At 46.2% G+C, this 19,497-nt stretch overlaps 1 protein-coding gene across 10 annotated transcripts in view; it reads left to right on the forward strand.

Annotated features, from left to right (window-relative positions):
• The window catches only part of NRXN2 (neurexin 2), a 2,537,771-nt gene that overhangs the window by 1,940,296 nt on the left and 577,978 nt on the right, over positions 1–19,497 (forward strand). For all 10 annotated transcript variants that reach the window (XM_082270633.1, XM_082270634.1, XM_082270627.1 and 7 more), the window contains one exon: positions 1,550–1,731. In XM_082270633.1, coding sequence (XP_082126759.1) covers positions 1,550–1,731 — 182 coding nt within the window. The remainder of the gene's footprint in view (positions 1–1,549; positions 1,732–19,497) is intronic.

The raw sequence follows: 19,497 nt of genomic DNA on the forward strand, positions 1-19,497 counted from the left end.
ACAATAAGCGTATTTTGATTGGTTTGCGCAAAAGTTATTGCGTTTACTAACAAAGGGAAAGATTTCTGTCATTTTTGGTGTTTTTTTTTTAACGCGTAATGGCGGCGATCTGCGATTTTTTTTGCGGGACTGCGACATTGCGGTGGACAGATCGGACCCTTGACTGACATTTTTGACACTTTTGGGGGTACCAGTGACATTACTGCAGTAATCAGAGCTATATATATGCACTGTTACTGTAAAAATTACACTGGCAGGGAAGGGGTTAATTTTATTGGAGAGGGAGGGGTTAATGTATGCCTGGTGCTTACTGACGTGTGGGGGGGGGAGGGGACTGATTGAGTCATGGACAGATCGGATGTCCAGCTATGCTGAACAGTCCGATCTGTCACTCGCTGTCACTATGGAGATCCGCCCGCTTGTGTTTACACAGGCGGGCGGATCTCCACACTAGATCCCCGACGATCGGGGGAAGAGCGGCGACGATCGCTACTGCTCCTCCCCTGGCCCGACTCCCGCTGTGACTGAAAACAGCGGGAGCGAGCCTCCGGCGGCGCGCAAGCGCCGCCCAGAAGGGGGAGTGTCTGACGACGTAGTACTACGTCGTCAGACGATAACGAGCCACTCTGCCGCAGTAATATTACTGTGGGCGGTGGTAAAGTGGTTAAGTCACTTTTGGTAAGTGCATTTCCTTCAGGGTGTGCACCGTGGTGAGGTGGAGGTTTTCATCCTATTACCCTCAGGAGCTTTAGTCACATTGCTACTGGCTTTCGGTTGGACTGTTACCATCTGGATTACCCTCACAATTCTGGTGTTGGACTCATTTTTGTATTGACCTACATACAGTATATGGTGAATGTATACTTGTAGCGCCGCTAGTGGACTCTTGAGGAGTTTTATTATTTTAATACTTTTAAGGAGTGCACCTTTTTTTCTCATGTAGCAAACTATACTGTATACATTAGGAGCCCATTCAGACTAGCGTGACATGACTTTGGGGGGCGACCTGTGAAGTCGCGTGCACCACTGTGCACCGCGACTTCGGCGCGACTTGCAGAGACTTCACATAATGGAAGTCTATGCAAGTCGCCTCCAGGTCGCCCCAAAGTAGTACAGGACCCTTTCTCTAAGTCGGAGCGACTTGTGTCGATCCTATTAGAACGGGTCTTGTGCTAATCAATGGACCGCGACCGAGCGCGACTTGTCAGGCTGACAAGTCGCCTGACAAGTCGCGCTAATGTGAATGGGCTCTTATGGTCTTGTTGCAAGATAAGGGTTGTATTATATAAATAACTATTTTACAGTTTGTTAAACATGACCTTATATATTTAGGTATCTGAATAGAAAAAAGAACATGCATATTGTGTATATGATTGTGTGTGTGCAAGTCTATATACATATATAACTATTGTTAAACAATCAAATATATTACTCTGTTTTCCTACTTTTCATTGTTTGCTTAATTTAATGTTAAATGCCTGTTATCCCCTACCTTAGTTTGAAACGTGAATATATGTCCTTTATAGTATCTCCCCTTCCTCTCTTCTAGCGGGTACTACATATATATTTGGAAAAGGAGGAGCTCTTATTACCTATACCTGGCCTCCTAATGACCGTCCCAGTACAAGAGCTGATCGACTTGCAGTTGGCTTTACTACACAACAAAAGGATGCAGTATTACTTCGAGTAGACAGTGCTTCTGGTCTGGGAGACTACTTGCAGCTTCACATAGTAAGGAAATCATCTTTTGATATTTAGTATAATTTGTGTCTAATATTTCTGCTCTTTTTTTAAATTTCTTCTACACACTTGTTTTCGTCATGTGCAGCTGGACACACCCATCAGGTCTGCAGGCAAGTCTAGAAGCAGTATACAATGGGCATTTTTTTAACCACATTTGTTGTGTCCCTTAAATCAGAATTAATATAAAACATTTTTTTTTTTTTTAATGTACAATGGGACAAGATAAGTAAAGCAACCATAAAGTCACTATAAAAACACTATATACAGTTTAAGTATACCGTAGTACTAAAATACCAATGCTGATAGCCCACTAAGCTCATAATGTAAGAAATAGGGAAAAAAAATATCAAGAAATGATATGTATATGGAAAAACAAAAACAAAACAAAAACAAAAGACCTCAAAGGAATGTGTAGAAAAAATTCAAAGGAGCGTATACTGTATATGTAAAGTATATTCTGTATGTTTATGATATGTGGAAGTCCAAAAAGAAGGTGTCAGTGATAAAACAGAATTTTATTGAGCATAAAAGATATATCAACTTACATCAAAGTATGCAAACATCTGTAGATAGATGGACTCCTTGATGACAGCATCAAGGAGGCCATCTATCATCTGTAGCATAGGTAGAATATGGAAATACAGAATCATCTTATATTTGGGATTCTACTGTATACAACTTCTGGAAAATCTTGAACACTATATAAGGAAACCTTTATATACCTGGCTCTCTCTAGACGTATGTTCCTTTTACACGTAAATTACATAATCTTTATTATGGACAGCGAACCTGTCACTGTGACACCGTTAGTTGAGTATTGCAATAAAAACACTTTAGGCTTAACTTTTACACATGTCTGTGATTAGATCTCCCTAGTTTTTTTTTTTTATTTAGAACTGGGTCATGCGGGACATGCCATTACATCTAGGAACCACTTTAATACCACAGCAGGTAACTCCCATTTACATTCGGAGAGTTGTCACCACCCAAAATGGAAATCAAATATACCTTAGATCCAGTTTTGCCTGCAGTGTATAAATGTACTTTTACTATACAAAATATGCTGTACATACAACACTATTACAATATTAGGAATACAGCACAAGACTGACAGATATACAGGTACCTATAACAAGCCAAATGCTACCTACTTCCTAGCAAGTAAAGAGCCTATGGGCTGTAACAGTAGAAATATGCTTAACCACTTAAGCCCCGGAAGATTTTACCCCCTTCCTGAATTTTGCGATTCGGCACTGCGTGACTTTAACGGACAATTGCGCGGTCATGCAACGCTTTACGTAAACAAATTTGATGTCCTTTTTTTCCCACAAACAGAGCTTTCTTTTGGTGGTATTTGATCACCTGTGCAATTTTTTGATCATGCGCTATAAACAAAAAAAGAGCGTCAATTTTGCAAAAATAACAATATTTTTCAAATTTTTTTATTTGAAATTCCCCCAAAAAAATGTAAAAATCAAAATTGTTTAACATTTTAGGCCAATTTGTTTTATGCTACATATTTTTGGTAAAAAAAAATCGCAAAAAGCGTATTTTGATTGGTTTGCGCAAAAGTTATTGCGTTTACTAACTAAGGGAAAGATTTTTGTCATTTTTGTTGTTTTTTTTTTTTAACGCGTAATGGCGGCAATCTGCGATTTTTATTTGCGGGACTGCGACATTGCGGCGGACAGATCGGACCCTTGACTGACATTTTTGACACTTTTGGGGTTACCAGTGACATTACTACAGTAATCAGTGCTATACATATGCACTGTTACTGTAAAATGACACTGGTAGTGAAGGGGTTAAATTTTTTTGAGAGGGAGGGGTTGTGTGTGTCCCTAGGGGCGTGATGTCCCTAGGGTTGTGTGTGTCCCTAGTGGCTGTGGCTTGAGGTGTAGGAACAGTGATCAACGGTCCTACATAGTAGAACCGTATGATCACTGTTCTTACACAGGGGAGAATGACAGGCGGCTTGTTTACATCAGCTGCCTGCCTTTCTCCCGCTGTCATGGACGATTGCGAGTGCGCGCTCACTCCCCAGAGCCTCACAGGCTAGTGACGTACCCATACGTCACTTTGCCTGTGAGGGGCTGACCGCCACAGTATATGTACTTGCGGCGGCCGGCAAGTGGTTAAAAGTTACTTTACTCCGGTTACTGTGTGTTTGCGATCTCCATTGACAACGAGGCCTCAGGCTTCTTAAACAGTTGCTGGAAATCAGGCAAAAGAGTCTTTAGGTATCTTCTGGCTGGTTACACACCGTCCTTGTGTTTAAGGCATGATACATCTTTCTATGGTGTTAATGCATCATGGGGTCCTGACCGTCCTGTCTATCAGCCTCTACTGCTGGCTTTTTTTGGGGCTTTTGTTGACAACTGTTACAAACTTGTTTATCTTAACAACCGACTGTTCCAACTGTCAACAGTTCCCATTGTTTGAGGACAGCCCGTGTACTTGTTACCAAAGCATTAGGCTTGGTTCACACTTGTGCGATGCGGGAACGCTGCGAATATGCAGCGTGTTCCCGCATCGCATCCGCACATCTGGCAGTACACACTGCCATATGCGATACGCAGGGGGTGTCAATTAAAAGTTAACGACACCCCCAGTTGCGATCGCATATCGCAGTGCGATCTCCAAGTTCGCACAGAATCGGATCGCACAAGTGTGAACCAATGTGCGATCCGATTCTGATGCGGCTCAAAAAAAGCCTCATGTGCGAGTTTGCTGCGGATGCGCTGCGAATTCAGCCATACAAAGTGTATGGCTGAACTCGCATCCGCACATGAAATCGCATGTAATGAAGGAGCAGTACATGCGATCTCGCAAACCGCACAAGTGTGAACCGGCACTTAGTTTGAGAAGCATCCTCAAACTCAACAGTACCCTGATTTCTGTTTCTATGACCAACTACTAAACAGTCTGTCCTATGTAATATTTTATCTGATTAATAAAAAAAAATATATATATTGTTTATCAAACGCAACACATTCCGCCCTTATTTTTTTTTCCTCTCAGACTCCAAGCAGAAAATCACTTCATTACTAACAAAGCTCATGCTAAAAATTAATTTAAATATATAAGGGTGTGCTTTAACTAAAAAAGAGTGATGGATGGGGGGTGGCTGCACTTGAACTCTAAGAACAATAGAGTGAGGAAATAAATGAAGAAAAAGGAAAGTGCACTCTGCTTATTCTGGTGTGTCCCTAAAGGCTACATAGGGACACATTACAGAACCCTTGTGATAGGTGATTCAATTAAAAAATTGATACTTGAAGAAATCCTTACAATAAAATTGCAAATTAATAAATATCAGCAAAATATGAAAAAAATGAAGTGTGTACTCCAGTTACAATTAAATGTTCAGCAATGCAACAATTGATGAAACTGCAAGCAATATAAAAAATATACAAATGGAGATGCAGTATGTGTATCGATTGACTGTACACAAAAATGTTCAGCAATGCGACAATTGATGAAACTGCAAGCAATAGAAATAAAAATATATGCAAATACAGGTGCAGAGTATGTGTCAATCTATAAAAAACATTTACACATGGTATAATATATGCAATGTGTACTCCAAACACAATAGATGTTGTAATAATCGGCAATGCAATAATTAATAAACCTTTAAGAAATATATATATATATATATTTATATACAAATATATGTTAAATAAGTGGCAATAGTGCATAAATGAAAAAAAAACAATTGCATACAATAAGCACTTGGTATGTGCCGTATTAGCATTTCTTTTTGATTTCGGAAATCTCCTCTGTGAGGATTTATCCCCTGGACGTTGAAGCAGGAATCAAAGAAGTGTATGCAACCATTGGTGCTCAATTGTCGGCATATCCAGGCAGTGGCGTAGCGTGGGGGGTGCTGGGGGGGCCAGCCGCACTGGGCCAAAATCTGGAGGGGGGCACCACTGTACCTGTCCCCTGACGTGCTCCTGCAGCCCCTTGGATGTAAAAATGGCGCCGCCCGGCGCCAACATGTCACCGCACATGCTTTGCCGCCGGGAACAGCCGAACGTATTCAAGCTTTCCGGAGCGGCGGCGGCCCATGCGCAATGACGTGTTGGCGCCGCGGGGCACCATTTTTAAATCGAAGGCGCCTCACAAACAGGTAAGTGAACTCCTCCACAGTAGAACAGAGGATGATGTAGGAGGAGTCAGTGGGGTCAGTGTAGGTGTCCGTGGTGGTGGGGGGGTGAGTGTAGGTGTCAGTGTGTGGGGGGGTGAGTGTAGGTGTCAGTGTGGGGGGGTGAGTGTAGGTGTCAGTGTGGGGGGGTGAGTGTAGGTGTCAGTGTGGGGGGGGGGTCAGTGTAGGTTTCAGTGTGGGGGGGGGGTCAGTGTAGGTGTCAGTGTGGGGGGGTCAGTGTAGGTTGCAGTGTGGGGGGGGGGGTCACTGTAGGTGTCAGTGTGGGGTGTCAGTGTAGGGGGGTCAGTGTAGGAAGGGTCAGTGTAGGGGGGTCAGTGTAGGAGGTATCAGTGTAGGTGTCAGTGTGGGGGGGTCAGTGTAGGTGTCAATGAAGGGGTCAGTGTAGGTGTCAGTGTAGGGGGGTCAGTGAAGGTGTCAATGAAGAGGGGTCAGTGTAGGTGTCAATGTGGGGGGGGGGGTCAGTGTAGGTGTCAATGTGGGGGGGGGGGGTCAGTGTAGGTGTCACTGTGGGGGGATCAGTGTAGGTGTCAATGCGAAGGGGGTCAGTGGACCGGGTCAGTGTAGGTGTCAATGTAGGGGGGTCAGTGTAGATGTCAGTGTAGGTGTCAATGTGGGGGGGGGGTCAGTGTAGGTGTCAGTGAAGGGGTCAATGTAGGGGGGTCAGTGTAGGGGGTCAATGTAGGGGGGTAATTTTAGGAGACAATGAATAGGTGGTGTCAGTGTAGGTGGGTCAGTTTAGGGGTCAGTGCAGGGGGGGTCAATGTAGAGGGGTCAGTGTAAGTGTCAGTGTTGGGGGGTCAGTCTAGGGGGGTCAGTCTAGGGGTCAGTGTAGAGGTCAGTGAAGGGGTCAGTGTAGTTGTCAGTGAAGGGGGGGGCAGTGAAGGAGGGACAGGGAAGAAGGGTCACTGTAGGGGGGCCAGTGTAGGGGGGTCAGTGTAGGTGTCATTGAATGGGGTTCAGTCTAGGGGGGGCAGTGAAGGAGGGGCAAGGATAAAGGGTCAGTGAAGGGGGGCCAGTGTAGGTGTCACTGTAGGGGGGTCAGTGTAGGTGTCAATGAAGGGGTCAGTGAAGGTGTCAGGTAGGTCAGTGTAGTAATAAGGTAGGTCAGTGTAGGGATCAGGTCGGTTAGTGCAGGAATCAGGTAGTTCAGTGTAGTGGTCAGGTAGGTCTGTGTAGTGGTCAGGTAGGTCACTGTAGGTGTCAGTATAGTAATCAGGTAAGTTAGTGTAGGAATCAGGTAGGTCTCTGTAGTGGTCAGATATGTCTCTCTAGGTGTCAGTATAGTGATCAGGTAGGTTAGTGCAGGAAACAGGTAGGTCAGTGTAGTGGTCAGTGTATTGGTCAGGTAGGTCTGTGTAGTGGTCATGTAGGTCTGTGTAGTGGTCAGGTAGGTCTGTGTAGTGGTCAGGTAGGTCTGTGTAGGTGTCAGTATAGTAATTAGGTAGGTCAGTGTATTGATCAGGTTGGTTAGTGCAGGAATAAGGCAGGTCAGTGTGAGTGTCTGTGTAGTGGTTAGGTAGATTTGTGTAGTGGTCAGGTAGGTCTCTGTATGTGTCAGTATAGTGATCAGGTAGGTTAGTGCAGGAAACAGGTAGGTCTGTGTAGTTGTCAGTGTAATTGTCAGGTAGGTTTGTGTAGTGGTCAGGTAGGTCTGTGTAGTGGTCTGGTAGGTCAGTGTAGGTGTCAGTATAGAAATTAGGTAGCTCAGTGTAGTGATCAGGTTGGTTAGAGCAGGAATAAGGTAGGTCAGTGTAGGTGTCTGTGTAGTGGTCAGGTAGGTCAGTGTAGGTGTCAGTATAGTAATTAGGTAGGTCAGTGTAGTGATCAGGTAGGTCTGTGTAGTGGTGAGGTAGGTCAGTGTAGTGGTCAGGTAGGTCTGTGTAGTGGTGAGGTAGGTCAGTGTAGGTGTCATTATAGTAATCAGGTAGGTTAGTGTAGGAGTCAGGTAGGTCTCTGTAGGTGTCAGTATAGTGATCAGATAGGTTAGTGCAGGAAACAGGTAGGTCTGTTTATTGGTCAGTGTAATTGTCAGGTAGGTCTGTGTAGTGGTCATGTAGGTCAGTGTAGGTGTCAGTATAGTGATCAGGTAGGTGTCAGTATAGTAATTAGGTAGGTCAGTGTAGTGATCAGGTTGGTTAGAGCAGGAATAAGGTAGGTCAGTGTAGGTTTCCGTGTAGTGGTCAGGTAGGTGTCAGTATAGTAATTAGGTAGGTCAGTGTAGTGATCAGGTTGGTTAGTGCAGGAATAAGGCAGGTCAGTGTGAGTGTCTGTGTAGTGGTTAGGTAGATTTATGTAGTGGTCAGGTAGGTCTCTGTAGGTGTCAGTATAGTGATCAGGTAGGTTAGTGCAGGAAACAGGTAGGTCTGTGTAGTTGTCAGTGTAATTGTCAGGTAGGTTTGTGTAGTGGTCAGGTAGGTCTGTGTAGTGGTCTGGTAGGTCAGTGTAGGTGTCAGTATAGAAATTAGGTAGGTCAGTGTAGTGATCAGGTTGGTTAGTGCAGGAATAAGGTAGGTCAGTGTAGGTGTCTGTGTAGTGGTCAGGTAGGTTTGTGTAGTGGTCAGGTAGGTCTGTGTAGGTGTCAGTATAGTAATCAGGTAGGTCAGTGTAGGAATAAGGTAGGTCTGTGTAGTGGTCAGCTAGGTCAATGTAGGTGTCAGTGTAGTGGTCTAGTAGATTTGTGTAGGGGGCGCAAATTACTTACCTTGCCCAGGCGCTGACAACCCAAGCTATGCCACTGTATCCAGGGATTAACATCTAGGAGAGACAAGATCGGCTGTACAGTTCAGAGCCTATCTACATTTTAATCTGGTAAGAAGCCCCTTTACACATTCTATGTCACACACGAGGTGTCATATTAAGGAAGGGAGCCTGCACGGGAGAGAGCCCTTGTCTGTTTGCTTTCAATCCATCTGCATCTGGTAAGGAGCCTCCTATCAGCACACATTCATCACAGTTCCCTCGGAGTTCTCTGTCTGTTTGCAGTCCGGAGTTAATTGTCAGATTGCAGTGTAGCTTTTAGTATCTGGTAAGAAGATATCCCAAATAGGGTTGAGCGGACACCTAGATGTCCGTGTTCGACGGGTTCGGCCGAACTTTAAAAAAAAGTCCGGGTCCGTGTCCCGGACTTTTACCGAACTTTTCCCGGACACCGAACCCCATTGAAGTCAATGGGGACCCGAACTTTAAGGCACTAAAATGGCTCTAAAACACCAAAGGAAAGGGCTAGAGTGCTGCAAATGGCAGCAAAACGTAATTAAGAGCATGGCAAGTGCTCTGCAAACAAATGTGGATAGGGAAATAACTTAAAACAACAAAAAAAAACAGAAAAATAAAACAATGTTCTTCTTCATCTCTGAAGGACGAGGCCCATATGGAGTAGGAGGGAGGTTGAGGTGGTGGTGGATGTGGCGGTGACATAGGCGTGCGCACAGGGTGTGCTGGGTGTGCCTGGGCACACCCTAATCACCTAGGGCACATAGCATTGCCAGTGAGGAGATGGGAAAGATCTCCCTGGGACCTGCTCTGCTCTATTTCTCCTTGCCTACAGGTACATGGCCCCGATACATTACTCTCCCTGCTGGCAAACACATGCATGTGTATTTCAACTTTGGGGTGCACACCTTAATGCAATAGGCTGCGCACACCTATGGGCGGTGTAGGTGGAAGCGGCGGTGGAGGAGGACCAGGGCCGGATTAACAGCATCATGGGCTTGGTGCTGAGGATTTTGAAGGGCCTTAAGGGCCGTGCCTTGCCATGCACCCAGAGGAGGAAGGGTGCAGCCATGCATGCCTAATTCAACATGGGATGCTGTCTCTGAAGCCCATAAACACATCCATGCATCGCCAACTGTCCCTCCTTGTCCGGCCTTCACGCTGTGTGGGGAGGTTCTGAGGGTGCTGCCTGGGGAAGCGAGCATAGAAGCCAGACTTCTGTGTTTACAAGTGACAGAAGAGCGGTAACAGTGAATATGGCCAACCCGGGGCCTATATAAAAGGTAGGGGCCTGGAGCTGCAGCTCCAATAGCCCCTACATTAATCTGGCCCTGAGGAGGAGGACGAGGTAGCCAACACTGCTTCTTTTCAAAAATTTTAAATGAGGGTACACCCCAAAAGAGTGAGAAAGAGCAAAAATGGAACAATGGGTGGGTAAGGTCGGTATCCATTGCTATTCTGCATAAGGTACGGAAAAGTCCCGTGGGATCCATGCCTGGTTCATTTTAATGAACGTGAGCTTGTCCACATTGTCTCTGGACAGGCGGCTGCGCTTGTCTGTTATAACGCCCCCAGCCGTGCTAAATACCCGTTCAGATAATACACTGGCTGCAGGGCACGCCAGCACCTCCAAGGCGTAAAGGGCAAGCTCAGGCCATGTGCCCAATTTGGAGACCCAGAAGTTGAAGGGGGCAGACCCGTCATTCACTACATGTAGGCGTGTGCACACATACTGCTCCACCATGTTGGTAAAATGCTGCCTCCTGCTAAGACGTTCCATCTGAGCTGCTGGTGCTGCTGTTTGTTGTGGCGTGCTGACAAAGCTTTTCCACATTTCGGCCATGCTAACCCTGCCTTCTGAGGTGCTGGCGGTGCCCTGGTTGCGTTGGCGACCTCCTCCTCCTCCTCCTCTGCCTTGTGCTTCCACTGTGGCCCCGCTGTCAGATGGGAATGCCAGCAGCATGGCGTCTACCAGCGTGCGCTTGTACTCGCGCATCTTGCGATCGCGCTCCAGTGAGTGAATTAAGGACGGTACGTTGTCCTTGTAACGGGGATCCAGCAGCGTGGCCACCCAGTAATCAGCACAAGTTAGAATGTGGGCAACTCGGCGGTCGTTGTGGAGACACTGCAGCATGTAATCGCTCATGTGTGCCAGGCTGCCCAGAGGCAACGAAAGGCTGTCCTCTGTGGGAGGTGTATCGTCCGTGTCCTCTGTATCCCCCCAGCCACGCACCAGTGATGGCCATGAGCTGGCCTGGGTGCCACCCTGCTGTGAACATGGTTCCATCTCCTCCTCCAGCTCCTCCTCCTCCTCATCCTCCTCATCCTCCAGAACTGTGCCCCTGCTGGACAATTGCGTCCCTGGCGTTTGCGTGTGCAGGAACCCACCCTCGGAGCCCCTTGCGAATGACTGCCCTGAAAGCCTTGGAAATGTTACCTCTTCATCCTCCTCCTCCTCCTCATCCTGTGCCACATCCTCTTCCATCATCGCCCGAATTGTTTTTTCAAGGAGGCATAGAAGTGGGATAGTTAAGCTGAGAACGGCGTCATTGCCACTGGCCATGTTGGTGGAGTACTCAAAACAGCGCAACAAGGCACACAGGTCTCGCATGGAGGCCCAGTTATTGGTGGTGAAGTGGTGCTGTTCCGCAGAGCGACTCACGCGTGCGTGCTGCAGCTGAAACTCCACTATGGCCTGCTGCTGCTCGCACAGTCTTTCCAGCATGTGCAAGGTGGAGTTCCACCTTGTGGGCACGTCACATATGAGGCGGTGAGCGGGAAGGCCGAAGTTACGCTGCAGCGCTGCCAGGCGAGCAGCAGCAGGGTGAGAACGCCGAAAGTGCGCACAAACGGCCCGCACTTTCTGCAGCAGCTCTGACATATCGGGGTAGTTTTTAAGGAACCTCTGCACCACCAAATTCAGCACATGCGCCAGGCAAGGGATGTGCGTCAAACCGGCTAGGCCCAGAGCTGCTATGAGATTTCGCCCGTTATCGCACACCACCAGGCCGGGCTTGAGGCTCGCTGGCAGCAACCACTCATTTGTCTGCTGTTCCATGCTCCTCCACAACTCCTGCGCGGTGTGTGGTTTGTCCCCCAAACAGGCAAGTTGTAAAACTGCCTGCTGTCGTTTACCCCTGGCCGTGCTGAAGTTGGTGGTGAAGGTGTTACGCTGTCCGGATGAGGAGGCGGTAGAGGATGAGGAAGCGGAGTAGGAGGAGTTAGGAACAGGAGGCAAACTGAAGCGCCCTGCAATCCTCGGTGGTGGAAGGACATGCGCCAAATTGCTATCCGCCTCAGGCCCATCCGCCACTGCATTTACCCAGTGTGCCGTTAGGGAGATATAACGCCCCTGACCGTGCTTACTGGTCCACGTATCCGTAGTTAGGTGGACCTTGGCACAGATGGCGTTGCGCAGTGCACACCTGATATTTTCCCCCACTTGGTTGTGCAGGGAAGGGATGGCTTGCCTGGAAAAGTAGTGGCGGCTGGGCACGACGTACTGTGGGACAGCCACCGACATAAGGTTTTTAAAACTGTGCGTCTCCACCAGACGGAATGACAGCATTTCAAAGGCCAATAATTTTGAAATGCTGGCATTCAGGGCCAGGGATCGCGGGTGGGTAGGGGGGTACTTCCTCTTCCTCTCAAGTGTTTGGGAGATGGAAAGCTGAACGCTTCCACGGGACATTGTGGAGATGGTTGTTGGTGACCCAGGTGGTGGTGTTGCTGACAGATCGTCTGTTTGCGGGGTGGCAGGTGCCGGTATCACTACAGATGTGGCTGGAGCGGCCGAGACTGCAGCAGAAGAGGAAGCAGGATGAGCCAGAGACGTTTCTTGGTTTTGAAGGTGTGTACTCCACTGCAGCTCGTGCTTTGCACTTAGATGCCTGATCATGCAGGTTGTGCTCAGGTTGAGAAGGTTTATGCCTCGCTTCAAGCTCTGATTGCACAGGGTGCAAACCACTCGTGTCCTGTCATCAGCACATTTTCTAAAGAACTTCCACGCTAGAGAACTCCTTTGAGCTGACTTTGGTGCGCTCGTTCCCTTGCTGCGTTGGGCAGTAGCGGGCGTAGTGTCTAGGGCACGGCCGCTCCGCTTCTGCACCCTGCTCCCTCTTCTGCTGTGCTGGTGGCTCTGTGCGACCACCGCCTCTTCCTCCAAACTACTCAGGTCACCTGCATGACGTTCATTCCATGTGGGGTCGAGGACCTCATCGTCCTCCACATCATCTTCCACCCAGTCTTCACCCCTGCCCTCCTTGTCGGTCTCCACAATGCTGAACGCCGCAGCAGTTGGCACCTGCGTTTCGTCATCATCGGAGACGTGCTGCGATGATCCTTGCATGTACTCATCTTGAGAAATAAGTGGTTGGGCATCGCTGCACTCAATCTCTTCCACTTCTGGGGCAGGGCTAGGTGGATGGCCCTGGGAAACCCTGCTGACAGAGTCCTCAAAAAGAATAAGAGACTGCTGTATGGCTTGGGGCTCAGACTGCTGGCCTGATTTGCAAGGGGGTGAGGTGAAAGACGGTTGGACATTGGCTGCAGGTGCCAACTCTGACCTTTCTGCAGTAGACTGGGTGGGAGACAATGTGAAGGAACTGGAGGCACTGTCAGCAGCAAACCAATCTACTATCGCCTCAACTTGTTCTGGCCTCATCACTTCTAGGGGCGTTTGATGCCCTACCAAATACTGATGCAGGTTCTGTCGCCTACTCACACTTGAGGAAGGTGTTTCACTTGTGCGTGTAGCTGGCACAGATCGACCACGTCCTCTCCTTGCAACAGGAGCTCTACCAGCAGCACCACGACCCAGGCCACGGCCCTTATTTGACGGTCTCCTCATATTTCTGTAATTTAAGATCTTGCCCTAGAAAGGTTTTTATTGAATAGCGGAATAGGAAATATGATCCAAAAAAGTGTATGTATCTCGCACGTACAAAACCACACTAGGCCCCAATTACTATTGTTTCTACCCCTAAAAGGATGGATGAGGAGTAGGAGGAGTATGGAACAGACAGCACCCTCAAATCTTCAGAAGTATGAGATGAACCCCAAAAACTTGGAAAGGTGGATCTCACACGTACCGACACAGACTATCCCGCAATTCAATTGATCCTCAAAGGTTTTTATTGAATAGCGGAATAGGAAATATGATCAAAAAAAGTGTATGTATCTCGCACGTACACAACCACACTAGGCCCCAATTACTATTGTTTGTACCCCTAAAAGGATGGATGAGGAGTAGGAGGAGGAGTATGGAACAGGCAGCACCCTCAAATCTTCAGAAGTATGAGATGAACCCCAAAAACTTGGAAAGGTGGATCTCACACGTACCGACACAGACTATCCCGCAATTCAATTGATCCTCAAAGGTTTTTATTGAATAGCGGAATAGGAAATATGATCAAAAAAAGTGTATGTATCTCGCACGTACACAACCACACTAGGCCCCAATTACTATTGTTTGTACCCCTAAAAGGATGGTTGAGCAGTAGGAGCAGGAGTATGGAACAGGCAGCACCCTCAAATCTTCAGAAGTATGAGATGAACCCCAACAACTTGGAAAGGTGGATCTCACACGTACCGACACAGACTATCTCGCAATTGAATTGATCCCCAAAGGTTTTAATTGAATAGCGGAATAGAAAATATGATCAAAAAGAAAGTGTATGTATCTCGCACGTACACCACCACACTAGGCCCCAACTACTATTGTTTGTACCCCTAAAAGGATGGTTGAGCAGTAGGAGGAGGAGTATGGAACAGGCAGCACCCTCAAATCTTCAGAAGTATGAGATGAACCCCAAAAACTTGGAAAGGTGGATCTCTCTCACACGTACCAACACAGACTATCCCCCAATTTAACTGATCCCCAAAGGTTTTTGATTAAATAGCGGAATAGAAAATATGATCCAAAAAAAGTGTATGTATATCACACGTACACAACCACACTAGGCCCCAATTACTATTGTTTGTACCCCTAAAAGGCTAGATGAGGAGTAGGGGGGGTATGGAACAGGCAGCACCCTCAAACCTTCAGAAGTATGAGATGAACCCCAACAACTTGGAAAGGTGGATCTCTCTAACACGTACCAACACAGACTATCCCCCAATTTAACTGATCCCCAAAGGTTTTTGATTAAATAGCGGAATAGAAAATATGATCCAAAAAAAGTGTATGTATATCACACGTACACAACCACACTGGGCCCCAATTACTATTGTTTGTACCCCTAAAAGGCTAGATGAGGAGTAGGGGGAGTATGGAACAGGCAGCACCCTCAAACCTTCAGAAGTATGAGATGAACCCCAACAACTTGGAAAGGTGGATCTCTCTCACACGTACCAACACAGACTATCCCCCAATTTAACTGATCCCCAAAGGTTTTTGATTAAATAGCGGAATAGAAAATATGATCCAAAAAAAGTGTATGTATATCACACGTACACAACCACACTAGGCCCCAATTACTATTGTTTGTACCCCTAAAAGGCTAGATGAGGAGTAGGGGGGGTATGGAACAGGCAGCACCCTCAAACCTTCAGAAGTATGAGATGAACCCCAACAACTTGGAAAGGTGGATCTCTCTCACACGTACCAACACAGACTATCCCCCAATTTAACTGATCCCCAAAGGTTTTTGATTAAATAGCGGAATAGAAAATATGATCCAAAAAAAGTGTATGTATATCACACGTACACAACCACACTAGGCCCCAATTACTATTATTTGTACCCCTAAAAGGCTAGGAGTAGGGGGAGTATGGAACAGGCAGCACCCTCAAACCTTCAGAAGTATGAGATGAACCCCAACAACTTGGAAAGGTGGATCTCTCTCACACGTACCAACACAGACTATCCCCCAATTTAACTGATCCCCAAAGGTTTTTGATTAAATAGCGGAATAGAAAATATGATCCAAAAAAAGTGTATGTATATCACACGTACACAACCACACTAGGCCCCAATTACTATTGTTTGTACCCCTAAAAGGCTAGATGAGGAGTAGGGGGAGTATGGAACAGGCAGCACCCTCAAACCTTCAGAAGTATGAGATGAACCCCAACAACTTGGAAAGGTGGATCTCTCTCACACGTACCAACATAGACTATCCCCCAATTTAACTGATCCCCAAAGGTTTTTGATTAAATAGCGGAATAGAAAATATGATCCAAAAAAAGTGTATGTATATCACACGTACACAACCACACTAGGCCCCAATTACTATTGTTTGTACCCCTAAAAGGCTAGATGAGGAGTAGGGGGGGTATGGAACAGGCAGCACCCTCAAATCTTCAGAAGTATGAGATGAACCCCAAAAACTTGGAAAGGTGGATCTCTCTCACACGTACCAACACAGACTATCCCCCAATTTAACTGATCCCCAAAGGTTTTTGATTAAATAGCGGAATAGAAAATATGATCCAAAAAAAGTGTATGTATATCACACGTACACAACCACACTAGGCCCCAATTACTATTGTTTGTACCCCTAAAAGGCTAGATGAGGAGTAGGGGGGGTATGGAACAGGCAGCACCCTCAAACCTTCAGAAGTATGAGATGAACCCCAACAACTTGGAAAGGTGGATCTCTCTCACACGTACCAACACAGACTATCCCCCAATTTAACTGATCCCCAAAGGTTTTTGATTAAATAGCGGAATAGAAAATATGATCCAAAAAAAGTGTATGTATATCACACGTACACAACCACACTAGGCCCCAATTACTATTGTTTGTACCCCTAAAAGGCTAGATGAGGAGTAGGGGGGGTATGGAACAGGCAGCACCCTCAAACCTTCAGAAGTATGAGATGAACCCCAACAACTTGGAAAGGTGGATCTCTCTCACACGTACCAACACAGACTATCCCCCAATTTAACTGATCCCCAAAGGTTTTTGATTAAATAGCGGAATAGAAAATATGATCCAAAAAAAGTGTATGTATATCACACGTACACAACCACACTAGGCCCCAATTACTATTGTTTGTACCCCTAAAAGGCTAGATGAGGAGTAGGGGGAGTATGGAACAGGCAGCACCCTCAAATCTTCAGAAGTATGAGATTGTGTTCACTGTACCCCACAAAGATTGAGTTCACTGCACCCCACAATGATTGTGTTCACTGCACCCCACAAAGATTGTGTTCACTGCACCTCACAAAGATTGTGTTCACTGTACCCCCCAAAGATTGTGTTCACTGCACCCCACAAAGATTCTGTTTACTGTACCCCACAAAGATTGTGTTCACTGCACCCTAAAAGGATGTTGTTCACTGCACCCCACAAAGATTGTGTTCACTGCACCCTAAAAGGATGTTGTTCACTGCACCCCAAAAAGATTGTGTTCACTGCACCCCACAAAGATTGTGTTCACTGCACCCCAAAAAGATTGTGTTCACTGTACCCCCCAAAGATTGTGTTCACTGCACCCCAAAAAGATTGTGTTCACTGTACCCCCCAAAGATTGTGTTCACTGCACCCCACAAAGATTCTGTTCACTGTACCCCACAAAGATTGTGTTCACTGCACCCCAAAAAGATTGTGTTCACTGTACCCCCCCCCAAAGATTGTGTTCACTGCACCCCACAAAGATTCTGTTCACTGCACCCCACAAAGGATTTTGTTCACTGCACCCCAAAAAGATTGTGTTCACTGCACCCCAAAAAGGATTTTGATCACTGCACCCCAAAAAGGATGTTGTTCACTGCACCCCAAAAATGATTTTGTTCACTCCACCCCAAAAAGATTGTGTTCACTGCACCCCACAAAGATTGTGTTCACTGCACCCCAAAAAGATTGTGTTCACTGTACCCCCCAAAGATTGTGTTCACTGCACCCCACAAAGATTCTGTTCACTGTACCCCACAAAGATTGTGTTCACTGCACCCCAAAAAGATTGTGTTCACTGCACCCCAAAAAGATTGTGTTCACTGCACCCCAAAAAGGATGTTGTTCACTGCACCCCAAAAAGGATGTTGTTCACTCCACCCCAAAAAGATTGTGTTCACTGCACCCCACAAAGATTGTGTTCACTGCACCCCAAAAAGATTGTGTTCACTGCACCCCAAAAATGATTTTGTTCACTGCACCCCAAAAAGGATTTTGTTCACTGCACCCCAAAAAGGATGTTGTTCACTCCACCCCAAAAAGATTGTGTTCACTGCACCCCAAAAAGATTGTGTTCACTGCACCCCACAAAGGATTTTGTTCACTGCACCCCAAAAAGATTGTGTTCACTGCACCCCAAAAAGGATGTTGTTCACTGCACCCCAAAAAGGATTTTGTTCACTGCACCCCAAAAAGATTGTGTTCACTGCACCCCACAAAGGATTTTGTTCACTGCACCCCACAAAGATTGTGTTCACTGCACACCAAAAAGGATTGTGTTCACTGCACCCCAAAAAGATTTTGTTCACTGCACCCCAAAAAGATTGTGTTCACTGCAGCCCAAAAAGATTGTGTTCACTGCAGCCCAAAAAGATTGTGTTCACTGCAGCCCAAAAAGATTGTGTTCACTGCAGCCCAAAAAGATTGTGTTCACTGCAGCCCAAAAAGATTGTGTTCACTGCAGCTCACACACAGAAAAATGGATGTGGATCACTGACACCTGCCTATCTCCAATCCCACACCACACAGCAATATCGATTGTAGTTTGTAGAACACAGTTTCCCTAAAATTCAGCAGACTCTGTCCCTAACAGGATTGAGAAGAGATCGTAGATCAGGATTGAGTGCAGATTCACCCCACCCCCCACACAGCAATATCGATTGTAGTTTGTAGAAGACACTGACCCTATAATTCAGCAGACTCTATCCCTAAAATGCCTACAACTCGCCCTGCCTAAACACTCCGACCTGTCCCTCAATTCTATCCAGACACAAATGGTTTTTTCCTGCCTATCTTTCCCTAATCAGCAGCCAGCACATTGATGTGTGCTCTGTCCCTTAGCTAAGCAGCAGAATGACGCTGCTGCGGCGGCTGCCTCGAACTTATAAAGACTTGGTCACATGCTTCAGACGGCCAATCACAGCTACTAAGACATTTGCAGGCATGGCTGGGATGGCTTAAGGCACACCAGTTAAACGATTGTTGATTGGCTGTTGAAAGCCCGCCATGAAAAGAGCGCCAAAGCATGCAAAACCCGGAAATAAAACGACCGAACACGGATTTTTACCCGAACATACAGTAAAGTGTCCGTGTCCGTGTTCGGGTAAAAAAAATCCAATTATTCGGTACGAACACGAATAATACAGTCCGTGTTCGCTCAACACTAATCCCAAATAAACCATCAGCACCACACTACTATCAGAGGAGTAAGGGGAGGGTGTATCCTATTCACCTGCATGCTGAGCAATATTTGAGGAAGAACCCCCGTATAGAAGATGTATGCACTGTCTAATCTGGGGACTAGTTAGTTTTTTAAATGCTATATTGTTTCAACACAGGCATATTTCTCACAGACTTACACAGTAGACCTTTCTGTCTTTTTTCATATATTTGCTATATTTTTTTTGTTTGTTTCTCTACGTGGCAGTGAGGTTATGCACGGCACGGTGTGGAACACAAGCATTTCTTTTTTGTAAAACACGGCACATACCAAGTGCTTATTGTATGCAATTGTTTTTTTAATTTATGCACTATTGACACTTATTTCACATATATTTGTATATATATATTTCTTGGAGGGTTATTAATTCTTGCATTGCCGATTATTACAACATCTATTGTGTTTGGAGTACACATTGCATATATTATACTATGTGTAAATGTTTTTTATAGATTGACACATACTCTGCACCTGTATTTGAATATATTTTTATTTCTATTGCTTGCAGTTTCATCAATTGTCGCATTGCTGAA

Source organism: Pelophylax lessonae (assembly GCF_965119305.1).
Source record: "Pelophylax lessonae genome assembly, chromosome: 10".
Taxonomy (NCBI): Eukaryota; Metazoa; Chordata; class Amphibia; order Anura; family Ranidae; genus Pelophylax; species Pelophylax lessonae.